At 47.2% G+C, this 25,840-nt stretch overlaps 1 protein-coding gene across 1 annotated transcript in view; it reads right to left on the reverse strand.

The window, feature by feature from the left end:
* The window catches only part of LOC144792655 (pepsin A-like), a 216,172-nt gene that overhangs the window by 106,996 nt on the left and 83,336 nt on the right, over positions 1-25,840 (reverse strand). The window contains exon 6 of the mRNA XM_078667836.1: positions 15,164-15,280. Coding sequence (XP_078523962.1) covers positions 15,164-15,280 — 117 coding nt within the window. The remainder of the gene's footprint in view (positions 1-15,163; positions 15,281-25,840) is intronic.

Consider the following 25,840-nt stretch of genomic DNA (forward strand, 5'->3'; position numbering starts at 1 on the left):
GGTGATGGACAGAGTCTCTGAATTAAGCAGAATACTCTCACCCAGTCAAGAGATCAGGGCTAGATCCAACACCGTTTTTTAGCTCATTGCACCATCCCAGTTTCAGAACCTGGCTGTATGCAAATTAGTCTGTCCCTGGCCCAGTGCATCATGGGAACAGGGCAGACCAGACTACAAAAGCCAATTATTACACTGGGAAGGAAACAAGCTTCCGGGGACCGGTTTCTGGCATTACAGCCGTCTTCGGCCCGGCTTGCTTGAATCCTGATGGTGCAATGAGCAAGGGACTCACATCTGAGTATACCCTTCCACGCTTAGGGTGGACAAAAATATTTACAACAAGGGGTGGTGATGGACAGAGTCTCTGAATTAAGCAGAATACTCTCACCCAGTCAAGAGATCAGGGCTAGATCCAACACCGTTTTTTAGCTCATTGCACCATCCCAGTTTCAGAACCTGGCTGTATGCAAATTAGTCTGTCCCTGGCTTTGAATCCTGATGGTGCAATGAGCAAGGGACTCACATCTGAGTATACCCTTCCACGCTTAGGGTGGACAAAAATATTTACAACAAGGGGTGGTGATGGACAGAGTCTCTGAATTAAGCAGAATACTCTCACCCAGTCAAGAGATCAGGGCTAGATCCAACGCCGTTTTTTAGCTCATTGCACCATCCCAGTTTCAGAACCTGGCTGTATGCAAATTAGTCTGTCCCTATTTTGTCCACCCTAAGCGTGGAAGGGTATGCTCAGACATGAGTCCCTTGCTCACTGCACCATCAGGATTCAAGCAAGCCGGGCCGAAGAGGCTGAAATGCCAGAAACCGGTCCCCGGTAGCTTGTTTCCTTTCCAGTGTAAGAATTGGCTTTGTAGTTTGGTTTGCCCTGTTCCCATCATGCACTGGGACAGGAACAGACTAATTTGCATACAGCCAGGTTCTGAAACTGGGATGATGCAGTGAGCTAAAAAACGGTGTTGGATCTAGCCCTGATCTCTTGACTGGGTGAGAGTTTTCTGCTTAATTCAGAGACTCTGTCCATCACCACCCCTTGTTGTTTATTATTTTGTCCACCCTAAGCGTGGAAGGGTATGCTCAGACATGAGTCCCTTGCTCACTGCACCATCAGGATTCAAGCAAGCCGGGCCGAAGAGGCTGAAATGCCAGAAACCGGTCCCCGGTAGCTTGTTTCCTTTCCAGTGTAAGAATTGGCTTTGTAGTTTGGTTTGTCCTGTTCCCATCATGCACTGGGACAGGAACAGACTAATTTGCATACAGCCAGGTTCTGAAACTGGGATGATACAGTGAGCTAAAAAACGGTGTTGGATCTAGCCCTGATCTCTTGACTGGGTGAGAGTTTTCTGCTTAATTCAGAGACTCTGTCCATCACCACCCCTTGTTGTTAATTATTTTGTCCACCCTAAGCGTGGAAGGGTATGCTCAGACATGAGTCCCTTGCTCACTGCACCATCAGGATTCAAGCAAGCCGGGCCGAAGAGGCTGAAATGCCAGAAACCGGTCCCTGGTAGCTTGTTTCCTTTCCAGTGTAAGAATTGGCTTTGTAGTTTGGTTTGCCCTGTTCCCATCATGCACTGGGACAGGAACAGACTAATTTGCATACAGCCAGGTTCTGAAACTGGGATGATGCAGTGAGCTAAAAAACGGTGTTGGATCTAGCCCTGATCTCTTGACTGGGTGAGAGTTTTCTGCTTAATTCAGAGACTCTGTCCATCACCACCCCTTGTTGTTAATTATTTTGTCCACCCTAAGCGTGGAAGGGTATGCTCAGACATGAGTCCCTTGCTCACTGCACCATCAGGATTCAAGCAAGCCGGGCCGAAGAGGCTGAAATGCCAGAAACCGGTCCCCGGTAGCTTGTTTCCTTTCCAGTGTAAGAATTGGCTTTGTAGTTTGGTTTGCCCTGTTCCCATCATGCACTGGGACAGGAACAGACTAATTTGCATACAGCCAGGTTCTGAAACTGGGATGATGCAGTGAGCTAAAAAACGGTGTTGGATCTAGCCCTGATCTCTTGACTGGGTGAGAGTTTTCTGCTTAATTCAGAGACTCTGTCCATCACCACCCCTTGTTGTTAATTAGATTGGAAGTATGTGGCATGGTGTGAAGTGTATTTATGTGGATTACTGCTATGTGACAGAGTGGTTTTATGTGGGGTGTACTTCGTGGAGAAGTGTGGCTCAAATGGTTAGAGCGGCAGACCCTGATGCAGTGGTCTGGTCCAGGATCAGGGTTTAATACCCTCGTCGGCGGGTCTTGGGCTCAATTTCCTCGGACCTGATAATTCTCGCCTTGGTGCCTATTCTAATCATGGGTCCCACTCTGCAACTCTGGGCAATAGCTTGCTTAATCTCCACAACGGCCCCAACAGCGCTGGGATGCCTGGCTTCACCTTGGGGGTGCCCAGGAGTGGACATTTCACAGGGAAAAGCCAGGAAGGGTTCCTAAGCAGTATACGGACAGCGCCGGGACACTTCAGTTGGAGGTAGCTGTGCGCTTTACAAATGCTGGCATTTACATTTTACATTTATGTGGTGTCGAGTAGAGGGTAGTTATGGGAAGTTGAATTATGTTATGTTGAGTGATATTATGTAGAGTGTAATTATGTCTGGTGGTCTTGAGCTGTGTGGTGGTGACATTGTGTAGTGTGGAATTGTGTGTCACAGTAAACATCCAGGTTTGCTACAAAGAATGAAAAACTGTGAAGGCGCGCTCCTCTCCTTTTGCTTGCATTGTTTTTTGGCCAGGTAATGCTTACTCCTGGCACTGCTAAGGAGTCCACGTTGGCAGTTTGTGCCTCTTTGCTTGCCTGATTATCCCTCGTTCTTCAAATCTATTGTCATCAGTTTTTAGAATGTCTCTCGCATGTTTCCCCGGCTCCCTTTATCGTGCCACAGTAGAATTTTATTTGGTTCTGCCATTTTTGTATTCTCCTTTCATGCCTCTTCGCAGTGGTAATGTGTATTTGTTGACTTTGAATACTAGGTACTCATTGCAATCATGGTATGGCATGCAGTCAGCACAGATCTCCCTCCGGCTGTGGTCCATGGATTGCAGCAGTTTTCCTGCCTATGTTTGTCCCAGCATGCTATACTGCTCTTTCTGGCAGCCACTCATCAGTCTCTCTGTACATACGTCTAACTCTTTGAGTGATCAACATCACACTAACTGTTCTCTGACCACTAATACACTGTTTTTGAATTTCCTTGTCAGCCCATGGCTGTAAAACTCTTCTTTCACAAGGTGGCTCCTATTGCTACTTTTCAGGAAGCAATAGGAAGTGACACATTCATTAGTTCTTCCTAAGCCATCACCGTCGCCTCCGAAATCCATAATTGTGTCACATTTTATTATGTTGCCACTGACTTTCTGCTTCTTAATACCATGCATCGCACACCTTCCAGTGAATGTGAAAGCGGGTTTCCCTTCTGGTTACCTGCTTCTGGTTTTCTGTGTTTTTCTCCTTCATCTTTCATTGAATTCTACTTCATCTATCCCGGATTTATGCTTCATCGTTTGTGTTCCTGGAATTCTGCTTCACCTCTCCTGCACTTGCTGAATCTATTCATGTACTCCGGTCTGGTTTTTGTGAAAGCTAATGATTAGGGAAAGTCTCCAGGGGAGAATGCAGCGGGCGGGTGTGAATAGGCGAGCTCAAAGGGCTGCAGTCCCCCCTCCACACCACCACCCACCCCCAACCCCCCAGTCGTGTGTGTCAGCCCCGCACCCGAGTACTTTGCAGGTCCTTAAAAGACCATTTGCTTCATAACGAGGCTTTGTTGTTTTTCACCCCGTCTTGGAGCCCCTGCAGCTCCACTCTGCCTATTTCTGGAAGCTAAAATGACGGCAGGCGCTCTGATCGTGTCAGCGAGTAGTGTGAGGCATAAGTGTTTTAAATGAGACATGGATTGAAAAATGTGGGCCTATTACTAAATGGTTGGGAAATGTCATCACAGAAAGATACAAATAAATTAAAAGGAAGGAATTAGTTAATTGTAGCGCTCTAGTGCTCCGAGGGTCTCTCCTGAGCCCCGGAAGCACCTGCACACATTGTTGCACTCTCTGGCCAGGCGTGGCCAGAGAGATATAAAATAAACGGGCGGAAGTGGCTCGGCACTTTTCCGTCCAGACCAGTACAGTGTCTGCGTGTCCCCTCTGTGTGTGAGTGCCACGCATGTGTGTTGTGACCCCCTAAGCGCACGGGGTGTCAGCCCCCACACTGGCGACGAGGGTGGGATCCACTCAAATCCCACGAAAGGAACAGCAGACGGAGGCGCCGAAGACGCCGAACCCTGAAGCGGCCTAGACTGCCGGCCCAGCACCAACACGAGGGACCCAGCGACGAAGAAAGAAAGAAATCGCCTACCGGTAAGCAGCATAGGCCAGGAGCTGCGTGGGGACCGGTACCGGCGACGCTCTGAAGCAGAGCGAGAGAGCGCTGGAGGAAGGCCCGACCGGCCGACTGGAAAGTGCGCGCATGCGCAGACGAGTGAGGCCGACACAGGCTTCAAGCCGGCATCGCGTGAACACGCGGGCGGAAGCAAAGCAGCACGCAGGCCCAGCATCGCTAGGCGCTGGAGGAGAAGCACTGACCGAGGGGCACGCTGCATTCCAAAGGGACGCCGAGCCACACGAGGAGAGAGATAATACCTACACAAAGCTAAACAAGCACAAGGCAATTCAACTGCTCACACGGCCACAGTACCAACAAGCACAAGACAAGCCAAATCAACACAAGAACTGTAATTAAGGCTTTGCCCACTTAAGCATGTCTCAAGACCAAGGAGGAGCCACCGGAGGAGCCGACGGGGGTGCCCCACAGGTGGCAGCGCCCCCTGTAGCTCAACTTCCGACGCCTTCTGCGCACGCACAGCTACAAGCACTACCGCCGTTTAGTGAACTGATTGACCCGGGAACAGCGGCGCCACGATGGGCAGTGTGGCTAGGACAGCTCAACAATTATTTCACAGCTACCCGAGAGAAAGACAATGAGGTGAAGCGTTCCCTACTTCTCCACTTCGGAGGCACAGAACTATACAAACTGTTCAGACACCTCCCCGACACAGGTGCCGCCAATGACTTTGATGCCGCCGTCAATGCGCTAAACGCCCATTTCGACCCCCAGCTGAACCCACACTACGAAAGGTTCAAATTCAGACAAGCCAAACAACGCGAAGGGGAAACGATGGACGCGTTTCACGCACGTCTAAGAGATCTGATAAGCACGTGCACCGAAGACGACGAAAAGAAAGAAGTCACGGCACAACTCATCCAGGGCTGTCGAAACAAACATCTACGAACATTAATCCTGAGGCAGCCGCGAATATCCCTCGACGAAATCCTGATCCTCACGCGATCTCATGAGCTGTCTGACGCTCGCGCCACCGCGATGGAGGCAGCCCTCAACCCTCACCGTGAAACAGGAACAGTGATCAAAACGGAACGGGTGGATGCCGTGCGCATGTCGACCCGAGGAAGCAGAGGTCGAGGGCCAGCGCGAACACGACGCCAAACGCCATGCGGCTACTGCGGCAGGGATGAACACACACAAGATGGCTGCCCAGCACGTGGCAAGACGTGTTCCAAATGCGGTATTCCCAACCACTTTGCTAGCGTGTGTAGAGGAGGAACCCGAGGACGGGACCCGTCAGGGAGGAGATCAGCAGCAGGAGCAGTCAAACAACTGTCACTAGATGAGCACTCAACATCACGCTCCACTAAGTCACACAGATCACAGCAATCACAGTACGATGAGTCATCCACTGATGATGAAGACGAGTGCTACTTCGTGTCCTTCGTCAAGGAGCTGAAGAGAAGCCGACGACCGCAACCAAGGTGCCAGATACAGATCCACGGATCACCAGTGATCGGAGTCATCGACACCGGAGCCACGGTGAATGTAATGGGAATTCAACATTACAAAGCACTAGATCCGAAACCCGCACTCGTTCCATCAAAAGCCAGGATCTTCACTTATGGCAGTCAAGATCCCCTCCCACTGCGAGGCAAGATGGTAGTACAGGTCCGGGCAGAAGACCAAGAAGTCACAACCACGTTCCACGTGATCGACAAAGAGGCCGACCTGTTAGTTGGAAGCAACACGGCGGAGGACCTAGGCCTCATTGCCTTCGCAAACGCAGTGCGGGCGCTGCAGGTTGAAGACATCCTCCTAATGTTCCCCAAGCTCTTCACAGGCCTTGGCACCATCAAGCACCCACCCATCAAGCTCCACATAGACCCCACGGTGCAGCCGATTGCACTACGACATCGGAGAGTGCCATTTCACCTGCGCGACGCAGTCGAACAGGAGCTGAACCTGCTAGAAACACAAGGGGTGATCGAAAAAGTGTCCGGACCGACGCCATGGGTGTCCCCCATGGTCATAGCTGAGAAGCCGAAGCAACCGGGAAAAATCCGGATTTGCATTGACATGAGGATCCCTAACAAAGCCATTCGCCGTGAGAGACACCTCACACCTACAGTCGACGACATCTTGACTGACCTCAACGGCGCCCAGTGGTTTTCCAAACTGGACCTCAATGCAGGATATCACCAGCTAAGGCTAGACGAGGAAAGCCGATACATTACAACCTTCTCGACGCACCTTGGGTTAAGACGTTACAAGAGGTTGAACTTCGGGATCTCATCTGCAGCTGAGATCTTCCAGAACACTATCAAAGAAATCCTTTCTGGGCTGCAAGGGGTGCTGAACGTCAGCGACGATATCCTAATCCATGCCAAGACGAGCGAGGAACACCACCACCGGCTAAAGGCGACGCTACACAGACTGGCACAGTATGGCGTAACCCTCCACAAAGACAAGTGCCAGTTTTTCAAAAAATCCATCGAATTCTTCGGTTATGTGTTCGGATCTGAAGGAGTCGCTGTTGACCCTCGCAAATCAGTGGCCATCAAGAACGCCCCTGCACCCACCACGGCGTCGGAAGTGCGCAGCTTCCTGGGGATGGCGCAATACTGTGCGAGGTTCATCCCCAACTTAGCCACAATAGCGGAACCATTAAGGAACCTGACGAAGAAGGAGACCGCATGGCGATGGACAGAGGTCGAAGCCAAAGCATTTGACCAGATAAAAACAGCACTGCTAGACAGCACCACGATGGCCTACTTTGACACTTCCAAGCCCACCGAGATAGTAGTGGACGCCAGCCCGGTTGGTCTAGGGGCTCTGATATCTCAAGAAACCGAACCCGGCACATGGTCGCCGCTAGCATTTGCGAGCAAAGCACTAACCTCGACTGAATCGAGGTACTCCCAAGTCGAGAGAGAGGCCCTGGCAGTGAAGTGGGCATGTGCTCACTTCCACTTATACATCTCAGGACACCCCTTTCGCATGATTACAGACCACCAACCTCTGATACCCTTGTTCAAGGGCACCGCTCCTCATCCACCCCCGAGAATAGAACGCTGGGCAATCCAGGTGCAGCAGTACCAAATGGACCTCGCCTACCGCCCCGGGGCTAAAAACCCCGCAGACTTTCTATCTAGACATCCCGGACCAGAGGAGTGCCGACACACGGAACTTGAAGGCCCCACTGAAGACTTTGTAGACATGCTGTCGGCTGCCTCGTGCCCACAAGCCCTCACAGCGGACGCCATTGTCCCTGAATATGTGAAAGACGTGGTCGTCCAGCGTGTGGCAGATGCCATACGGTCGGGGTCCTGGGAGAACTTCCTGCGAAATGTCAGCACATGGAGCGAGGAAGACCGTGCCCGCCTGACACAATTCTGGAGAGTGCGACATGACCTGAGCCAGGCAAGCAATGGCCTCATCCTCAGAGGTCACCGGGTGATCATCCCCAAAACTCTACAGGAAAGGGCAACCGTCTTAGCGCACGAGGGGCACCAGGGCACCCGCCGGATGAAGGCCAGGATGAGAGAGAAGGTTTGGTTCCCAAACCTCGAAGAAGCTGTCGACACCGTGGTGCGCCAGTGCCGAGCATGCCAGATTACCAGCTCTGCGGACGCTCCTGCGCCCGTCATCACAGAAGAACATGCCCCTTCACCGTGGTCGTGGCTCAGTCTAGACTTTGGAAGCTTCCCAGATGGGAGAGTCACTGTTGTGCTAATTGACAATTACACAAAGTACCCAATTGTAGATATTGCCACCTCAACTAGCTTTGCCAACATCCGACCCCTCCTGAGCAAGTCCTTTGCCATGTTTGGAATCCCTCTTGTCATCAAGACAGACAATGGGCCTCCATTCCAGGGAAGCGAGTTCCGAGAGTTCCTCCACAACCTGGGTATCCGGCACCACCGAATCACGCCACAATGGCCCCAAGCAAACGGGGAGGTGGAGCGATTCATGAGGACAACCAACAAAATCCTGCGAATCGCCACCGCTGAAGACAAAGACCCAGAGGAAGCTCTTCAACTGTTTCTACGGGAGTACAGAAGCACGCCCCACAGCACCACGCAACAGTCACCGTGGGCGCTGATGTTTGCCGGACCAAGAAGGGACCTCCTTCCAATGGCTGACAACTGGGAGCCGGCACCCTACTCCCCTGGGCGCACTCAGGAACGGCGAAGACGAACGAATGAGAAAGCAAGCCGCAAGAGACGTGCTCAGTCCCGAAATGTGACACCGGGTGAGACTGTGCTAATCCGGACCAGAAGGCCCGGAGGGAAATTCAACACCATGTTTGAACCTGAGCCGTGGATTGTCAAAGAAACGCGGGGCACTGCAGTCACAGCTCGCCGGGACGGAGAGGAAGTAACTAGGAATGTCTCCTGGTTTAAACAGATACCGGCTGCTCGACAGTGCACCCCTGAACAAGCAGAACCAGCAGGAGACGAGTCTGAGACCAGGGCCGGAAGGTCCAATGATGAAACCACGCCTCTGAACACCACAGACCAGAGCGAGGCAAGCATTTCAACATCCAGCCCGAGAGCTGATCAGGTACCAGCCCGAGGACGATGGAGGTATGATCTTAGACCTAATCCCAAGCCAAGCCAGAAGCTGGCTGACTTCAGATGCTGAACTATACATACTTTGTTTTCAATCCAAGTTTTCAAAAATCCAAGTTGGGAAGGGATGTAGCGCTCTAGTGCTCCGAGGGTCTCTCCTGAGCCCCGGAAGCCCCTGCACACATTGTTGCACTCTCTGGCCAGGCGTGGCCAGAGAGATATAAAATAAACGGGCGGAAGTGGCTCGGCACTTTTCCGTCCAGACCAGTACAGTGTCTGCGTGTCCCCTCTGTGTGTGAGTGCCACGCATGTGTGTTGTGACCCCCTAAGCGCACGGGGTGTCAGCCCCCACATTAATCACACACGCACACAGTCGGTGGCTGCATTGCAGCACCGCTCTCTCTCTCACTTCTCTGAGTTGCTGTAAATCGAGCTCGAGCCACCACAGGAATTACCGATTGCCTCGTGCCTCCTCAGAGAGTCCTGCACTGAGATGTTGCAGGAAAAAATAACGCCTGTCTTCCACCTCGTTAAGTAAATGGTCTTTATAAAGACCTATGAAGTACTCGGGTGTGGCCGCAGTTAGACGACGGCAGAAAACAACAGCTCCTCTCTCCCTACGTGAGCCAGGCAGGGGGCCTGGTGTTGCTCTGGCACTTGGGCCATTCACACCTCGGCTCCCCATGAGAAGGAGTGTTTTCCACTGACACCTCTGTGCCAGGCCGCCACATGCAGGCTGTTTGTAATTCTTTGGCTCCATCAAGTGGCCAAAAGGCGCACCAACGATGAAAATCAGTGACACTCGGTTTAAACCGGGTCATCTGATTTTCATCTGGTAGGGTTCTCTCGTGTACAGTCGGTTTAAAACGACTTATGGACAGCCTAATTGCATACCAGCCTCCAGCTAAATCAGTTCTATTTTAAAGCGGCCTCTGTTGAGATAACTTGGCCACATCTGCGTTTTGTCTAGAATTGTTTGTCTGCACGTTATATTTTCCTAGCTACAAAGCGCACTTCTGAATTTGGTCATAGGAGTGCATGATAGAGGTGGTGAGCAGAAAGGAATGTAGATGCGCCTTACAACAGTAAATGCAGTGTAAAATGAGCACAACTATTCTATTTCCGTGCAGTTATTAAATTCATGTGTGTGCTTATGACATCAGACTTATTTTTAGCAAGAAATAGATATCCTATGGAGATTAGTTTGCCAGTATTAACATTTTGAATGGATTAGATTAATGTGATAAAAAAATAATTAATAAAAGCCAGTCCCATTTTCAGTACAAAACTCACACTAGTACAAATGCAATGCAATAGATTTTGCAATTACAACAAAGTGAGCTATTGCCATTTTGCATTACACCATTTGATTAATGCTTCACAAAGGGTGGAAAAAAAGCAATAAAATTTACAATGCCAATAGCTCAAAACAATGTCATTGCAAGACCTATTGCATTGTAAATGCTTGTTCTCTTTAGCACTTCTTAGTCTGCAGTCTGGTGGTGGTGTGGCTGTGGGTGTGCCTAAAACCACCAGAGATGGCGAGCTTGTCTCGACGATAAGCAGGGGCGTTGGTCAGGATGGGGTTGTAAATGATGCAGCTGGCTTAGAAGATGGAGCAGGCCATCAAGTAGAGCCCATAGAATTCAATCAAGTCTGTCTGTCTATGTGTATCTGTCTGCCTGTCTATGTGTGTTTGTCTGTCTGTCTATGTGTCTGTCTGTCTATATGTCTGTCTATCTGTCTGTCGATGTGTCTGTCTCTTTGTCTCTGTGTCTATGTATCTGTTTGTATGTCTATGGGCCCGATTCATAGAACTAACTTAAGACAAAATCCTAAACTTACTACCATTTGGTATTCACAGAAGGCAATTACTCATTTTGGTATTCACAGAAGGCATTTACTCATTTCGGTATTCACAGAAGTTAGGAGTCCTAACTTTAGGACTCCTAAATGCCTTCTGTGAATACTGAAAGTCTTAAAGTTAGGATTTTTCTCAACTTTACTACTACTAAACTGATAAAAATCCTAATTTTAAGACTTTCGGTATTCACAGAAGGCATTTAGGAGTCCTAAAGTTAGGAGTCCTAACTTTACTACTCCTAAACTGAGAAAAATCCTAACTTTAGGACTTTCGGTATTCACAGAAGGCATTTAGGAGTCCTAAAGTAACTTCTGTGAATACCGAAATGAGTAAGTGTCTTCTGTGAATACCAAAATGAGTAAGTGCCTTCTGTGAATACCAAAATGGTAGTAAGTTTAGGATTTTGTCTTAAGTTAGTGCTGTGAATCGGGCCCTATGTGTCTGTCTGTCTGTCCGTCTATTTATGTGTCTGTCTGTCTGTCTATATGTCTGTCTACCTGTCTGTCTGTCTATCTGTCTGAGTCTGTCTGTCTATCTGTGCGTCTATGTCTAAGTGTCTGTCTGGCTGTCTATGTGTCTGTCGGTCTATTTGTCTGTCTGTCTGTCTGTCCGTCCTTCAGTCTGTCTGTCCGTCCATTAGTCTGTCCATCTGTCTGACTGTCTATCTATCTATCTATCTATCTATCTATCTAATCCTCGTTATTAAACTATGCTGTCCTCTCTGAGTATTTAGGTTGTGGGATCGATTTGGGATGCCCCTGGTTCAGCATGGCACAAGGTGAAGGATGAGTGTAATGCCTGCCTTCATGTGGCAGATGGGTGAATATCTAGACACTGAATTGAGAAGCATGGATACAGGGCGACCTTTAGAACTTCTGTGAAAACCTGCTGATTAGTTATTCCTAGGCACTGCCATTTGGTTTATAGTAGGGTAAAAGGTGGGACTGCAGTTTATGTTTATCAAGGTGAGAAAGTTTCTAGGCCAGACCTGCCTGATTACTCCTTCAGGAAGGCTGTGGACAGCCAGATGCATGTCTCACACTTCATTGTGCCTATGTTGTGGTTGCTCCTGCCTGCACCCAGCCCCAGTGTGACCTGCTGTTAGTAGCATTAATTTTCCCACAGGCTGTGTCTGAGAGCAGCCTGAGAAGGATACTTGAACAAGATCAACCTCAACCCAGTTCTGAAGTTTTGGACAGTGGATCGACCACCATGTCCAGAAAAATGGGATCTTACCACCTCACTTTGTTTCAGTTCTTCATGACCAAGGATGGGAGGGCTCCACACATTACTAGCAAGACGTGTGTGGCTACAGCTAGTTCCTGCCTGACATTCAGCCTCTCAGAGTTGAGAGGACATTACGCTGAGTCTGAAGATTCTGCTGTATGAGCTGAGGGTCTGTCTATTGACTAGAAGCCAGCTTGCCTGCTGAGAGAAGCAAGGAGTCTGTCTGGCCCTGCAGCAGGGGAGACAGTCCGGGAGGAGACACACAGTATGCTCCTAGTGTGAGAAACACCCAGAGTAAGAGGACTGCCTGAGAGAGTACAACAGGTGTGACCCATGCTGCAAGTAGTTTCCTAGAAATCCCTTTGTAAGTCCTGTCGCGAACTGCTCCTAAAGTACTATTTTGATCCCACTATTCGTGTAGCCCCTACAAGCTTCTGTGGGCTTTGAATTGACATTGGAAGCCGCAATGTTGCATAGGCCCAGCAGAAGGTCACATGGGCCCAGGAGTGGCTGCCTTCCTATAGGTTTATCTGTATTGTCCTCAAAGAAGCAGCAACTGCTGAAGCCACTGGGGACGCTAAGGGAAAGCCTACTGGGCAGCATTCATCCTTTGTACATGGACATCGCACAAGTGATAGATACAGGCTTGACCTGCTCCCTGGAGTGTGAAAATAACAATGAGCTAGTACCACAGGTTCATGCCTGCAGTAGGGACAGAGAACTGTTATGTGCTATCTCGCAAGGACTTAAAACGTATTCTGTGCACAACCACAATGGGGTAAAATCAATGTGACTGAATGTGCCTTTAAACTTGTGGGGAAAGCTGTTTGCACCTGAGCTTAATTCCTGCATCTGCTAGATACTGCTGGGCGACTATAGTGAATAAGGTCACTGAAGCAAGAATAGAGGAAAAGTGCAAAGGCAAAAGCAAGGAAGAATTGTGATCAGCAGTACCAGTATGTATTTGTTAATTTGATTGTATGGTGCTTAATTCTGCTTCTTTTACAAAAAGTTAAGATTTGGGATTTACTTTGAGTTACTGTGTCTTTTGATTAATTGCTGAGTTCTGAGAGTTGTTCTTTACATTGCTTCCCTGTGGAGCCTGGAACCGCTTGCCCTTATTCCCCTGAGAGTCAAGAGTGGAAAGAGTTGTATTTCGCCCAGCTTGCACAGCCATAGTAGGAAGGGCCCCAGGACATTAGTGGCAAACAGCTTCATATACCACTACTGAGGACTCCAGTCTCTGTCTGCCCTGGGCCTTCTGGCATCTTGCATGAATGAATGAACTCATAAATATGCACTGGGGCTTCAGGGCCTCAGGGACTTGGCCTTGTGAAATCTGTGCTGAGGATAGATTTGATGGCTGAATATCATGCGACAACAATCTAACCACTATATATCAGATACCAAAATATCATGGTCACTAAATGTAGGTAAATCTAGGTTTCTATTCTTAACTCTACATCAACATACTTCTGAAACCAAGATACATATATGTGGAGTTAAGCATAGTAAATCAATGCTTACCTACATTTACATAACTTAGATTATTTTTGTAGTTGATACAATCACTTTTATTTGTTTGTTGCTGTTGCCTAAAATTGTACAGTTTTATGAATTTAAGGCATAAACACCAGCTTGGGTTTATGAGAAACTTAATCTTCCTTAATTCCATTATCAAGAAATGTATACAAATGTTGTTGTGTAGGCTTGATCAGCTCTTGATTACCCTCTGTGAAAACTGGGCCATATGATAGGATGGTATTCCTTGTTCCCAGTAGGATGGCACTCAGAAGTGCATAACCTGCAGTGGTAACACAAGCAGCCTGGCCGTCTGAAGCACATGTGTGTGCAGCACAGTACTCCCCATGTTCGGTACTATCCAACCAACAACAATAAAGCCCCACAACCTGTAGTCATATTATAGAAAGTACACACGTGCCAGCTTTTTGCATCCCGGAACACTTTGGTATTACAGATGAGACTGTGGGGGCTTGTGGGGCTCCATCTGACATATAGATTGCACCAGCGATATAAGCCCACAGATGCAATCTCAATTAGCATGAAGTGCCTTGCCTTTCTGTCCATGCCATATTACAGACACGGGCACAGACACACAGAGGCCAGCAGTAGGTACACTGACAGTGTGCCACATAGCCACATAGTACACAGTCATTGCTCCTCCCCAGGGAACTCCTTGGGGGAAGGCTTAGGGACCCAATAGGTATCCCCGTGCAGGCAGGTGCAGTGAAAGTTAGGCTGACGGCTTTGAACAGCTTTTCACGAATTCACTATTCACGTGCGGGCACAGGCTCACACCTGCACTGCCAATAGTTGTATTTGTAGTGGTATGGCGCATTGTCCCATACTGTAACCACTGCACACTCGTATGTGTGCCCAGTGGTGCAGAGTGGGACAGTATGCTGTGTTTATAATTCAAATTCTGGTGTTTGAACCCTCTAGGAACTGTATTATGACTTCTCCATTCTCCTGTGTACCAAGGTGACATATCAGTGAGCCGAGAACTCCTTTACTCAGGGTGTTACATGGTGTTGAAGTGGACTGTACTCCAATAGCCATAAGATATGTCCATTTAGCACGAAGCCAGACATAGACTATCGTGATAACCTAATTCCAGGTCATTACAGACACTGTCTCCAGTACTGAACCTTTCATCTTCAATGATGCGTTAGTCTTATTATTTTAGTTGTAGCGATGCAAGACCACAATTCCCAGAATGCATCAGACTTTCACACAGATATCTAGTACTGGAACCAATGACTTGGAGAAAGTGGGGCACACTATTTCAGACACATTTCTGAGTCACATAGACGCACATGGGGTATCTAGCATACTTAAGCATTTAGCCTTTAGGGGCCACCTTAACTACTCCTTTCCAGGCAGCCCTTTGCTCCTATTCTACTTGGTCTCTAGCCTTGCCCTTAGTCATACATTTCATCTCTTTCTGTCCTAAGCTTTTTTTTCAGAAATAATCGTGTAGGATATTTCATGTGTTCTTAGCCCTTTCATCAACAGGATAGTTTTTAACATGGCTTCTGAATTAGAGTCATATCAAAACTAGATGTTATCTAAAAGCAGCCTTTTAACTGTTACGGTTTAGAAAACTCTTACTTGTCAATTTTGATCTCCCAGTAGGTTTCGGAGGTGAGTGGTATCCAGTGGATGTCGCCGGTGTAGTATGAAGGGTCAGTTTCTCCAAATGTCAGAACGCTACCAAGGCCTTCAGCTCTACAACGGAAAGAAAAATGTATTTATATTGTTATTAACATTATACCACAACTGTAAAACCAGTGTTGATCCAAGCAGTACGATATCAATGAATTAATGTTCCTATTTTCATAGGTACTCTCTACAAACAGTCAGATACAGCCCTCTAGGTTCTTGATCAACATGTAAGCCAGTGCAAAGAATCTCTGATACAACCCATAGAAAGGATACAGACGTATTACAGCTATGGTCCAAACAGGGTCGACATTATCCTTTCTCCATCCTTGCTGTGTGGTTCATCGTCATCATACTTTTATTGTCAGCACAGGTCTGTGAGTGCTGCACTATCACATCTAAAAAACGGATACCTTTGAGAGATCTCTTATTCGGACTATTCTGCAGTAGAAGACTAGTGGAGACCTGCAATCTCCCCCATCAGCTCTGCGGTTGTCCCGCTGCCGCTGACCCGTTAACCTGTTGCTGGTAGGTGGTCGAGGCCCTCCTCCACCCGCAGAATCCTGCCTGCGCCTCATCCGTGGTGGTCCAGTGGGAGAGCCTTGCTCTTCTGCTGGTCCGCTGCTGTCTGTCTTGTGCCCGTTTCTCCGTTTATCTGTTATTGTGCCGTTTTTCTGTCTTTTCTGTTGATTGTGTCCTTTCTGGTATTGTGTCCTTCACTTATTGTGTCTCTTCTGTTATTGTGACAGTTTTCTGTTTGTTTTGCTGCGCTGATTCCCTGCCCGGTCCCTTTCACGCCACTGCTGCTCCGCAGCCCCTCCCCCCTGCCATTTTCCGCCTCATAGCTGTGCTTTCCGTCCCCTTCTCTTTTTAATGGGGGCTGTGCGCAGCAGGCGCGCCAAAGGCAAGCCCGTCTGTGCCCGTTCGAGACCCGAACAAGACCAGCGGCAGGGACCCTGGCTCTCCGACCACACACTGCTACGTCTCAGCTGCCTTTCTCACACTCAACCCCGGAAAAAACAACAACTGTTAGCTATCCATGCCAAGCACCACCCACGGGCAGTTCTCCTGCAGCCACTGCTGCCGAACCTTCACCACCCTCCTCACCACCATGAACGCCACCCCCACGCTGGACGCCAACACCACTGAAGCATTGAAATGCATCCACCCCAACGATCCCTGCACAGACATGCCATAAGGATCTGGGAGCTACTCGAGACCCTCTCACCAGACGTCGCCTTCTTCATGGTAACCTATACCAAATGCCTCCTCTGCCCCTGACTTTTCCACCGCCATTCCCGACAGCTGCAACATTCAGAGGAAAGACCGCCCCCAACCGTACAGGTGGATGACTCGCCATCTCACACACAAGCTCCCACCGACTCTCCTCCTCAACTAGGAGCGACTCCTCTGCCACCAGGGACACCTTCACTTCCAAATCCAGACCACCCCCAGAACCACTCTACAAGAGTGCCATGACAGAATACCACCAACGCAAAAGATCCACAAAGAAGACCTTTATCCGGAACAAAATCATCACCAACTCCAGCAAATCAAAATAACTCTTTAACATCATCCAGCAACTCACCAAACCCCCCAGCGAAGCCACGGACGTCACTCCCTTCCAAGACCTCTGTAACAAGCTCAGCTCCTACTCCCACCTGAAAATCAAAGCCCTCTATGACAACTTCAGTGAGCAGAGTCCTGAAACCACCCTTCCCTCCAGCGACGACAGCTGGCCCACCATCACCACCGGGATCCCGGTCACCACTGAAGATACCACCACAGCCATGAAGAGTACTCACTCAGGAGCCCCCACAGACCCCTGCCTTCTGCACATCTTCCACAGAGCCGCCGCCACCTTAGCACCCCAGCAATGACGCACCATCAACCCCACCTTTGAATTCGGCACTTTCCAATGACTGGAAACGAGCAGAAGTCAAGCCTCTCATCAAGAAACCCTCTACAGACCTGACGGACCTGAAGAACTACCGACCCATCTCGATCCTTCCTTTCGCAGCCAAAGTCACCGGAAAGGCCGTCAACGCCCAGCTGAAAACTTTATCGAAGAGAACTCCATCCTTGACCCCTCCCAATCCAGATTCTGCAGCAACCACAGCACCGAACCGCCCTCCTCGCTGCCACAGACGACATCCACACGCTCCTCGACCAAGGCCACACCGCAGCCCTCATCCTACTCAACCTCTCAGCAGCCTTCAACACTGTCACCCACCACAACCTTGCAGCCAAACTTCACGACACCAGAAAACAGGGAACCACCCTCTACTGGCTCCGCTCCTTTTTATTATGTTTTCACCCCTTCTTACAGCCACTCTGGTTACGGCTGGAAGAATTAGCTCCCCCAAAATCTTTTTCAGCCCCCCCCCCCGAAATTTGGGTCTAGTTGCCCGCTTGCCGTCGATTGACCCAACAAGTCTCAGTTTGCTTGCTTTCTTGGAGATGTCTGTCTTATGCTGGCAAACGAACCTGCTTAGAGCTTTTACTTCAAAGCAAATAAGTTATTGTTATTGAGCTAAAGTGTGCATGTGGACAGTTTTTACCGAGATTCTTCCAGACATAGACAGAGTGGCTCTAAGAATGAGTGAAAACACAACAAAAGTCTCATTAACAAGTAAATGGTCTGTTAAAGGCCTGTGAAGTACTCGTGCGGGGCTGCAATAAGACGGTCGCCAGCCCGGGAAGCTGTCTCCGCTAGGCACGTCAGTGTTTCTGAAAGGGAGCATGTGCCATTGAATAATTCCTGTTCCACGAACATTTAATAACGAAAATCCAATGAGGAGGGTCGAGGTTGATAATGTGTTTTTATATAGTGCTTCTTACCGCAGTCCAGCGTTTCTAAACACTGTAAATAACACGTTACAATTACCTAATTTTTGGAACTCAATTAACTGTCTTTCTTCGAGGATAGAAGGCTGACTCCACCTAACAAGGGTTTGATATTCTCAGCTGCACACAGAAGCACTTACCTGCTAGACGCTGCGACGCCGCCACCGCCAGGAGTCTTTTCGGGGCAAACAGGCACCTGCTGGAAAGCCGCCACCGCCGAGAGTCATCTTCCCTCACGCCACACGCGCCGCCGCTCCGGGACTTCAATTCCCGGCAGCCTACGCGGCGGCGTGCCTACCAACGTCACGAGGGCGCCAGGAGGAGGCGCAATAAAGCGCCTCAGTTACCGGCGGAGCAGGGGGACACAGAAGCACTTACCTGCTAGACGCTGCGACGCCGCCACCGCCAGGAGTCTTTTCGGGGCAAACAGGCACCTGCTGGAAAGCCGCCACCGCCGAGAGTCATCTTCCCTCACGCCACACGCGCCGCCGCTCCGGGACTTCAATTCCCGGCAGCCTACGCGGCGGCGCGCCTACCAACGTCGCGAGGGCGCCAGGAGGAGGCGCAATAAAGCGCCTCAGTTACCGGCGGAGCAGGGGGACACAGAAGCACTTACCTGCTAGACGCTGCGACGCCGCCACCGCCAGGAGTCTTTTCGGGGCAAACAGGCACCTGCTGGAAAGCCGCCACCGCCGAGAGTCATCTTCCCTCACGCCACACGCGCCGCCGCTCCGGGACTTCAATTCCCAGCAGCCTACGCAGCGGCGCGCCTACCAACGTCGCGAGGGCGCCAGGAGGAGGCGCAATAAAGCGCCTCAGTTACCCGCTGCGCGGGACGCGAGCGGGACGCCCGGGGCTAAGCCCGGGCAAAGGGCGGGCCCTCTACGGCCCTCATCGGCAGGAAGAGGCAGGGGCAGGGCCTGACCCCCTGTTTCACCAGAAACGCGTCCACAAGTAAGACTTAGTTGCTCTGTTGTTCACCGTGTTACATATAGATGGCGACTAAAAAGAAACCTGCTGTTCTGCCCGCTAATACCATGGATAATTATGTTGTGCAAACTGTAAAGAAAATAAATGAACAAAGGAGGGAATCACTTGGGCTAAGCCAGTCACCAGATTTGCGCAGGTTAAGCCCTACCTTACCTATGTCAGCAGAGGATAGTCCTTTTGTGATGGTGGAAACAAGGGCCTCAACTAACGATTCACCTATGATTGAGTCTGACAGTCAGCCACTGATCACGTTAGTATCCCCTGTTATTTTGGATGTAGACTTTGATAATGTTATTGATTCAGATCCAGACACTGTTACTGGCCCTGTGGAGGACGATCTACCTCTGATAGAGCACACACCCCGACCTGTGCGTGCCTGTGTGAAGAATCAGCGGAAACAGGGTGGTCAAAGACCAAGAGTGAAAAGGAAAAGAACATTATCTCCAGGTTCCTCGAGAGCTCCCCTAAAGGCAGTAGGGGAAGGGACTATAAGAAACAGAGGAGAGGATGAAATGTTTGCTAAACTGCTTGAGGTTGTAGAGGGTAAACTTATCGAAATTGTAAAACCTCTGATCTCTAAAATAGATAAACTCCAGGCGGAAGTAAAAAGACTTGGAGGTATGCAAATTAAGCTGACGGAGGAAATAGGTAGTCTTAATACTTCGTTATTAACAAGAAATATTATAGAAGGGGTTAATCAAGCCGGAGAAGGGATACCTGGTGTGCTGATTGATCCAGCCCATACGCCGGCCCCAAAAGTTAATCATAATATAACAACAGTAGAAGGGTGCCCGCTGATAGTTAATATTCCACAAGCACAAGTCCACGGTACAGACCCTCTGCAGTTTATTGAGGAAGCCTCACCTGTTGTATTAGTGTTAGCTAATGTACCCCAGTTGGATGACGGTATTATCGAGTCAGCCAGCTCTCTGAGTAGTAAGGCCCTTCACTGGCTCTCTGGTAATATGAGGTTAGCGCCTGGTGGGTTACAGCAACTGGCGCATGATATCAAAGCAGTTAAACGTGTTCCCTGGATAGGGAATCGCCCCAAAAGATTTAAAGGGGACTGCGTGGCGGTAACATTTGCACATCCCAATATACTTCCTAATGTTCTAACACATATTTTTCCACCTCAGCGTAGAAGAGGTACGGTGGTTCCCCTAACACTAAAATTTTTCCATGGGGAACAGCAAAATGTAACCCTACCAAAAACGCCAGCATTAGGATGGGATAATAACTTGAATAACAACTTGAATATGCATAACCGCTGGGCATCCCCCCTAGTACCAAGTCTGCTATTGCACAATAGATATGATGCCCTGTCTGGTCTTAACAACTGCGATTGACAAGAGGTCAGACACGAGTCTGCCGCAGTGGTTGCAGGAGTAGATTCACATCAGCCCCCAATTACAACTGGTAGTACACTGCCTAAGTCTGTGGGTACATCTTGCAATACCTTAGTGGGGGCGTCAACAACTTGCCTTATTGCCAGTTGGAATATAGCAGGACTAGTTTCTAAATTAAATGTACTAGGGTGGCTAGAACTAATCAGAACATTTGATATCTTATGTTTACAAGAGACCTGGTGTCTAAATTTTAAGGGCCTTGATGGTTTTGTAGCCTATGAGTTACCAGCAGTGGCAACTACCTCAGGGAGGGCCAAAGGTGGTTCGCTAATTCTGATTTCTGTGAAAATGCGAATCAGGGTGAGGGAGCATATTACTGTGGGCAATAATTCCCAACTGCTATGGTTAGCGGATGAGGCAGACAAAAACATTCTGTTGATTAATATGTATAATAATGTTTTTGATGCCAGCAGATATACGGTTATTTTAGAATTAGACGTCGCAATCAAACAATTGATGAAAGCCTCCAATACAGTTTTTGAATTCATATATGTTGGAGATTTTAATATTTCTGTTTGCCCTCTCTCTAACCAAAAGTTGTGTGGTACTTTGAATCGTGTTGGAGAGCCAGCTACACACTTCCAACACAACACATATGGAGAAACTTTGAACTCCTTCCTACTCGCCTACGACTTGGAGATCTTAGAGATTGAGCAGGATGGGAAGGGTGATAGTTTGCCAACCTTTGTGGGGAGAGGGGCGAACACTGTGATTGATTTTATTTGCATGTCTTCCGAATTAGCTGATTTTAGTTCTGATGTCAAGGTTGTAGACCACATGGTTAGTGACCATAACTGTCTTGTTATTGAAACTAGGTTTTGGGAAGTTTGTATAATTCCAGATAGTAGTCCTATTTTAAACATTGAAGTACATAGGCCGAATGGATTCAGAATAAGGTGGGCAGGGGATAAGGCTGAAGTAACTTCTAATTGCATTATCTCCTGCTGCTTAAATGATATTACATCAATTATTGACGAGAAACCAAATATGAAGGCCTGTATTTCCTACTTTACAAAAATCAATGTTTTTATTAGTAGTAAGTTTACTAGGTCTGCTGGAAATTTTAATAATAAAGCTAGGGGATGGTTTAACAATGCATGTACTGTGGCATTGAAGACATTAAAAAAGGCATTATCCATTAAACCTAGAGACAAAACAGTTGTAGCTAAGCTTAGATCTGACTATAATTTAGCTCTTAAGCAAAGGAAAGTTGAATTACGTGAGGAAGCTTGGGAGCGATTTGATCTAGCGGCTGTATCGAATAATTGTACGCTCTTTTGGGCAGTAGTAAACAGCCCCTTTTTAAGAGATGATAAACTTCCCATGTTAACCTCAAACGTGGGTAAGGAATCATGGGTACAGCATTTTTCTGCCATTTTTAATCCTGACACGGTAACGTTGCCGATAAGTTGCTCTTGGCCAGTACTTAACCTAGATATCACCTTACAGGAGGTCCTAAGTAGTATTAGGGCTAGTAAGGGCGGTAAGGCCCAGGGACCCGATGGTGTCCCAGTTGATGTATACAAATTTGCGCCTGAGACTTGGGGGCCAGTACTAGCCAAAGTTTTTAACGCTGCTGTTCGCTATACTATTCCGTGCACCTGGTCTGAATCTATAATAGTTCCAATTCATAAGAAAGGGGACCGAGGAAACGTCAAAAACTACCGGCCAATCTCATTGTTGGATTCGTCCGTCAAGATTATGAGCCGTGTACTCCTCGTCCGATTGGAAGAATGGGCAGAGTCTAATAAAATAATGACAGACTGCCAATATGGGTTCAGGAAAGGAAGAGGTTGCATTGAACAATGCTTAAATTTGGAGCTACTGATTGGGAAATACACCCGAGCAAAAAATGGTTCACTTTACCTCTGTTTCGCTGATTTGAGCAGCGCTTTTGACCTGGTGGATCACGCCATACTATGGACTACTTTGCTAGAAATGGGAGCACCCAGGGAAATTATATATTTTCTGGCCCGTTTATACGAGAGGCTTAGCTCGAGTGTCCGGTACGGGCCTTCGGGCGAATGCACAGACAAATTCAGGGTCAGGAGAGGTATCAGACAAGGGTGTGTATTGGCACCCTTGCTTTTCACTCTGTTTATTAATGAAATAGACTCGATCTTACAGAGGGCACCAGCTGACGCACCTAGAGTAAACACAAGCACCATCCCCGTGTTACTCTATGCGGACGACGCTGTGTTGCTCTCTAGGACTCCCCGGGGTCTACAGCTTTTGATGGATAAATTTGTGGCCTTTATTGAGAAAAGAAAGCTGGTCATTAACAAAAGCAAGACATTTGTGATGGAGTGCGGAGCTAGTAAGGTGAAAATTAAAAAGCCCTATAGGTATCTCATTGACGGCCAAGTGGTGCAGTCTGTGGAAAACTTTTCCTACCTGGGAGTTAACTTTTCCAAAAATGGTCACTGGGATGTCGAGCACAAGGTGGTGCGCGACAAAATGATCAGGAGTGCCAATGGAATATTTGCATTTGCAAGTAAATTAGGTAGTAGAAGGCCTAAAGAAATGCTTAAGATCTTTGAAGCTAGGTGTCTCTCGGCTGCCCTCTACGGAGCAGGGGTATGGGGGGTATCCAGGGTAGAATCTCTACAGGTAGAAGAGAATATGTTTCTGAAAAAATTACTGTGTCTCCCGACCTCTACTGCTAATAGTTTGGTCCATAAAGAACTAGGACTACACCATATAAACGATCTATTATTATTGAGACCTTTGATGTTGTGGCGTTCGGTCTGGATGAAAGACGAAACCTCATTTAATAGGGCCATCATTGAGGATTGTTTACGTCTAGACTATTTTCTCAAAATCCCATGGATTAAATACACAATTGAATCTTTCTCTAGTGTATTTGGGCTTAACGTTACATTAGATCACTGTTCTGCCTCGGATCTCTCTAAGGAGAGTCTGAAATCAATTTTCTTAAATCATTGTGCAGAAAGACGAGCTACGGATGATCTTAAACTTTCCACCTGTATACGTTATAACCATTTGAACGAATTTGTGGGCCTACATCCTTACCTCCCCCAGGTGACCAAAGGGCAACACCGGTTTGTTCTCACCAGGATGAGGATGGGTACGGTCCACCTATTGGTTGCATTCCCTGAGATTAAGATGCGCCCTACAGGTCCATGTCGGTGCGACAATATTTCAGAACAAAGCACAGAGCACTTTCTACTTATATGTAACCTGTATAGCGAATGTCGTAAATTCTTTTTAAAACCTTTATTTATCAAATTTGGAGTAAGAACTGTTAAAGCGGCAATGAAATTACTTTTTAACTTGCATCACCCTGACATCTGTTTTTATACGGCTAGTTATTTACTTAGGGCCATTAGCTATAGGAAAAGCATGATTTTTTAAAAACAAATATCAAATTTCTTATAACATTTTATTTATTGGAAAATTTTTAAGTGTGTCATTTGATTGTTATATGTATCTTACTGTATTTGTAGCTGATTGCGATTGTTAAAGTGCATTTTCTTTTTAACATGTATTGTATGTATGTACTTTTATGGACATGATTTACATGTTTCCGAATAAAGTTTTGAATTGAATTGATATTCTCAGCTACTGAACACCAGCATTGAGCCTAAACATTCATGTTCTTGACTATCAATTGTTTTTATTCTGCGAGGACGGAAATAACAAGCATTTGCAATGCAATAGGTCTCGCATTAGGAAAGTTTGAGCTATTGGTATTGTAAATGACACATTTTTTATTTATGTGTTGGTTTTGAAAATAGCGAAATTAATAGCTTTGCCATTTACAATGCCAATAGTTTTAACTTTCGCAAATGTGACACCTATAGCATTTGTACTGCAATATGTGTTGTATTTACGTGACTTAGATGTATTGATATAACAATGGCTTTTAATTTGTTTAAATAATTAATACTTAAATAAAAGTTATTGTAATTTATAATGGAATAGCTTAAACTTTTGTAAATAACTTTTGTGAAGATTATATTCAGTGTATTTTATTGTGACGAAAATCCAAGAACAGAAGTGAAATATTAACATCTTTTTGTGACATTTGTAATAAAGCTTGAAACATTGAGAGAACATATTTGGACCAGTTGTTGTTGAATGGTTGCACAGATTGATGCTGTGGTGGCGCTGAGTGATGTTGTGGTGGCGACGAGTGATGCTGTGGTAGCGCAGAGTGATGTTGTGGTGCCCCTGAGTGATGCTGTGGTGGTGCTGAGTGATGCTGTGGTAATGCGATAGATAGATAGAGTGAGTGCGATAGATAGAGGGAGGAGGATAGATAGATAGAGGGAGGGCGAAAGATGGATAGAGGGAGGGCGATAGATAGATAGATAGAGTGAGGGAGGGCGATAGATAGATAGATAGATAGATAGCATGAGGGCGATAGATAGATAGACAGATAGCTAGAGTGAGAGCAATTGATAGATAGAGGGAGGGCGATAGATAGATAGAGTGAGGGCGATAGAGTGAGGGCGATAGATAGATAGATAGATAGATAGATAGATAGATAGATAGATAGATAGATAGATAGATAGATAGATAGATAGATAGATAGATAGATAGATAGATAGATAGATAGATAGATAGATAGATAGATAGATAGATAGATAGATAGATAGATAGAGTGAGGGCGATAGATATATAGATGGAGTGAGGGTGATAGATAGATAGATAGAGTGAGGGCGATAGATAGATAGAAGGATAGATAGCTAGATAGAGTGAGGGCGATAGATAGATAGATAGATAGATAGATAGATAGATAGATAGAGTGAGGGCGATAGATAGATAGAGGGCGATAGATAGATAGATAGAGTGAGGGTGATAGATAGATAGATAGAGTGAGAGCGATAGATAGATAGACAGATAGATAGATAGAGTGAGGGCGCTCAATAGATAGATAGAGTGATCATGATAAATACGATTGAGTGATGTCGATAGAGTGAGTGATGGCAATAGATACAGTGAGTGATAGATAGATAGAGTGAGGGCGATAGATAGATAGGTAGAGTGAGGGCGATAGATAGATAGAGTGCGATAGATAGATAGATAGATAGATAGATAGATAGATAGATAGATAGATAGATAGATAGATAGATAGATAGATAGATAGATAGATAGATAGATAGATAGATAGATAGATAGATAGATATAGTGAGGGCGATAGATGGAGTGAGGACGATAGATGACAGATAGCATGAGGGCGATAGATGGATAGATAGATAGAGTGAGGGCGATAGATGGATAGATAGATAGAGTGAGGGCGATAGATAGATAGATAAATAGAGTGAGTCCGATAGATAGATAGATAGATAGATAGATAGATAGATAGATAGATAGATAGATAGATAGATAGATAGATAGATAGATAGATAGATAGATA

The sequence above is a fragment of the Lissotriton helveticus genome, chromosome 1_1 (assembly GCF_964261635.1).
Source record: "Lissotriton helveticus chromosome 1_1, aLisHel1.1, whole genome shotgun sequence".
NCBI classification, from domain to species: domain Eukaryota; kingdom Metazoa; phylum Chordata; class Amphibia; order Caudata; family Salamandridae; genus Lissotriton; species Lissotriton helveticus.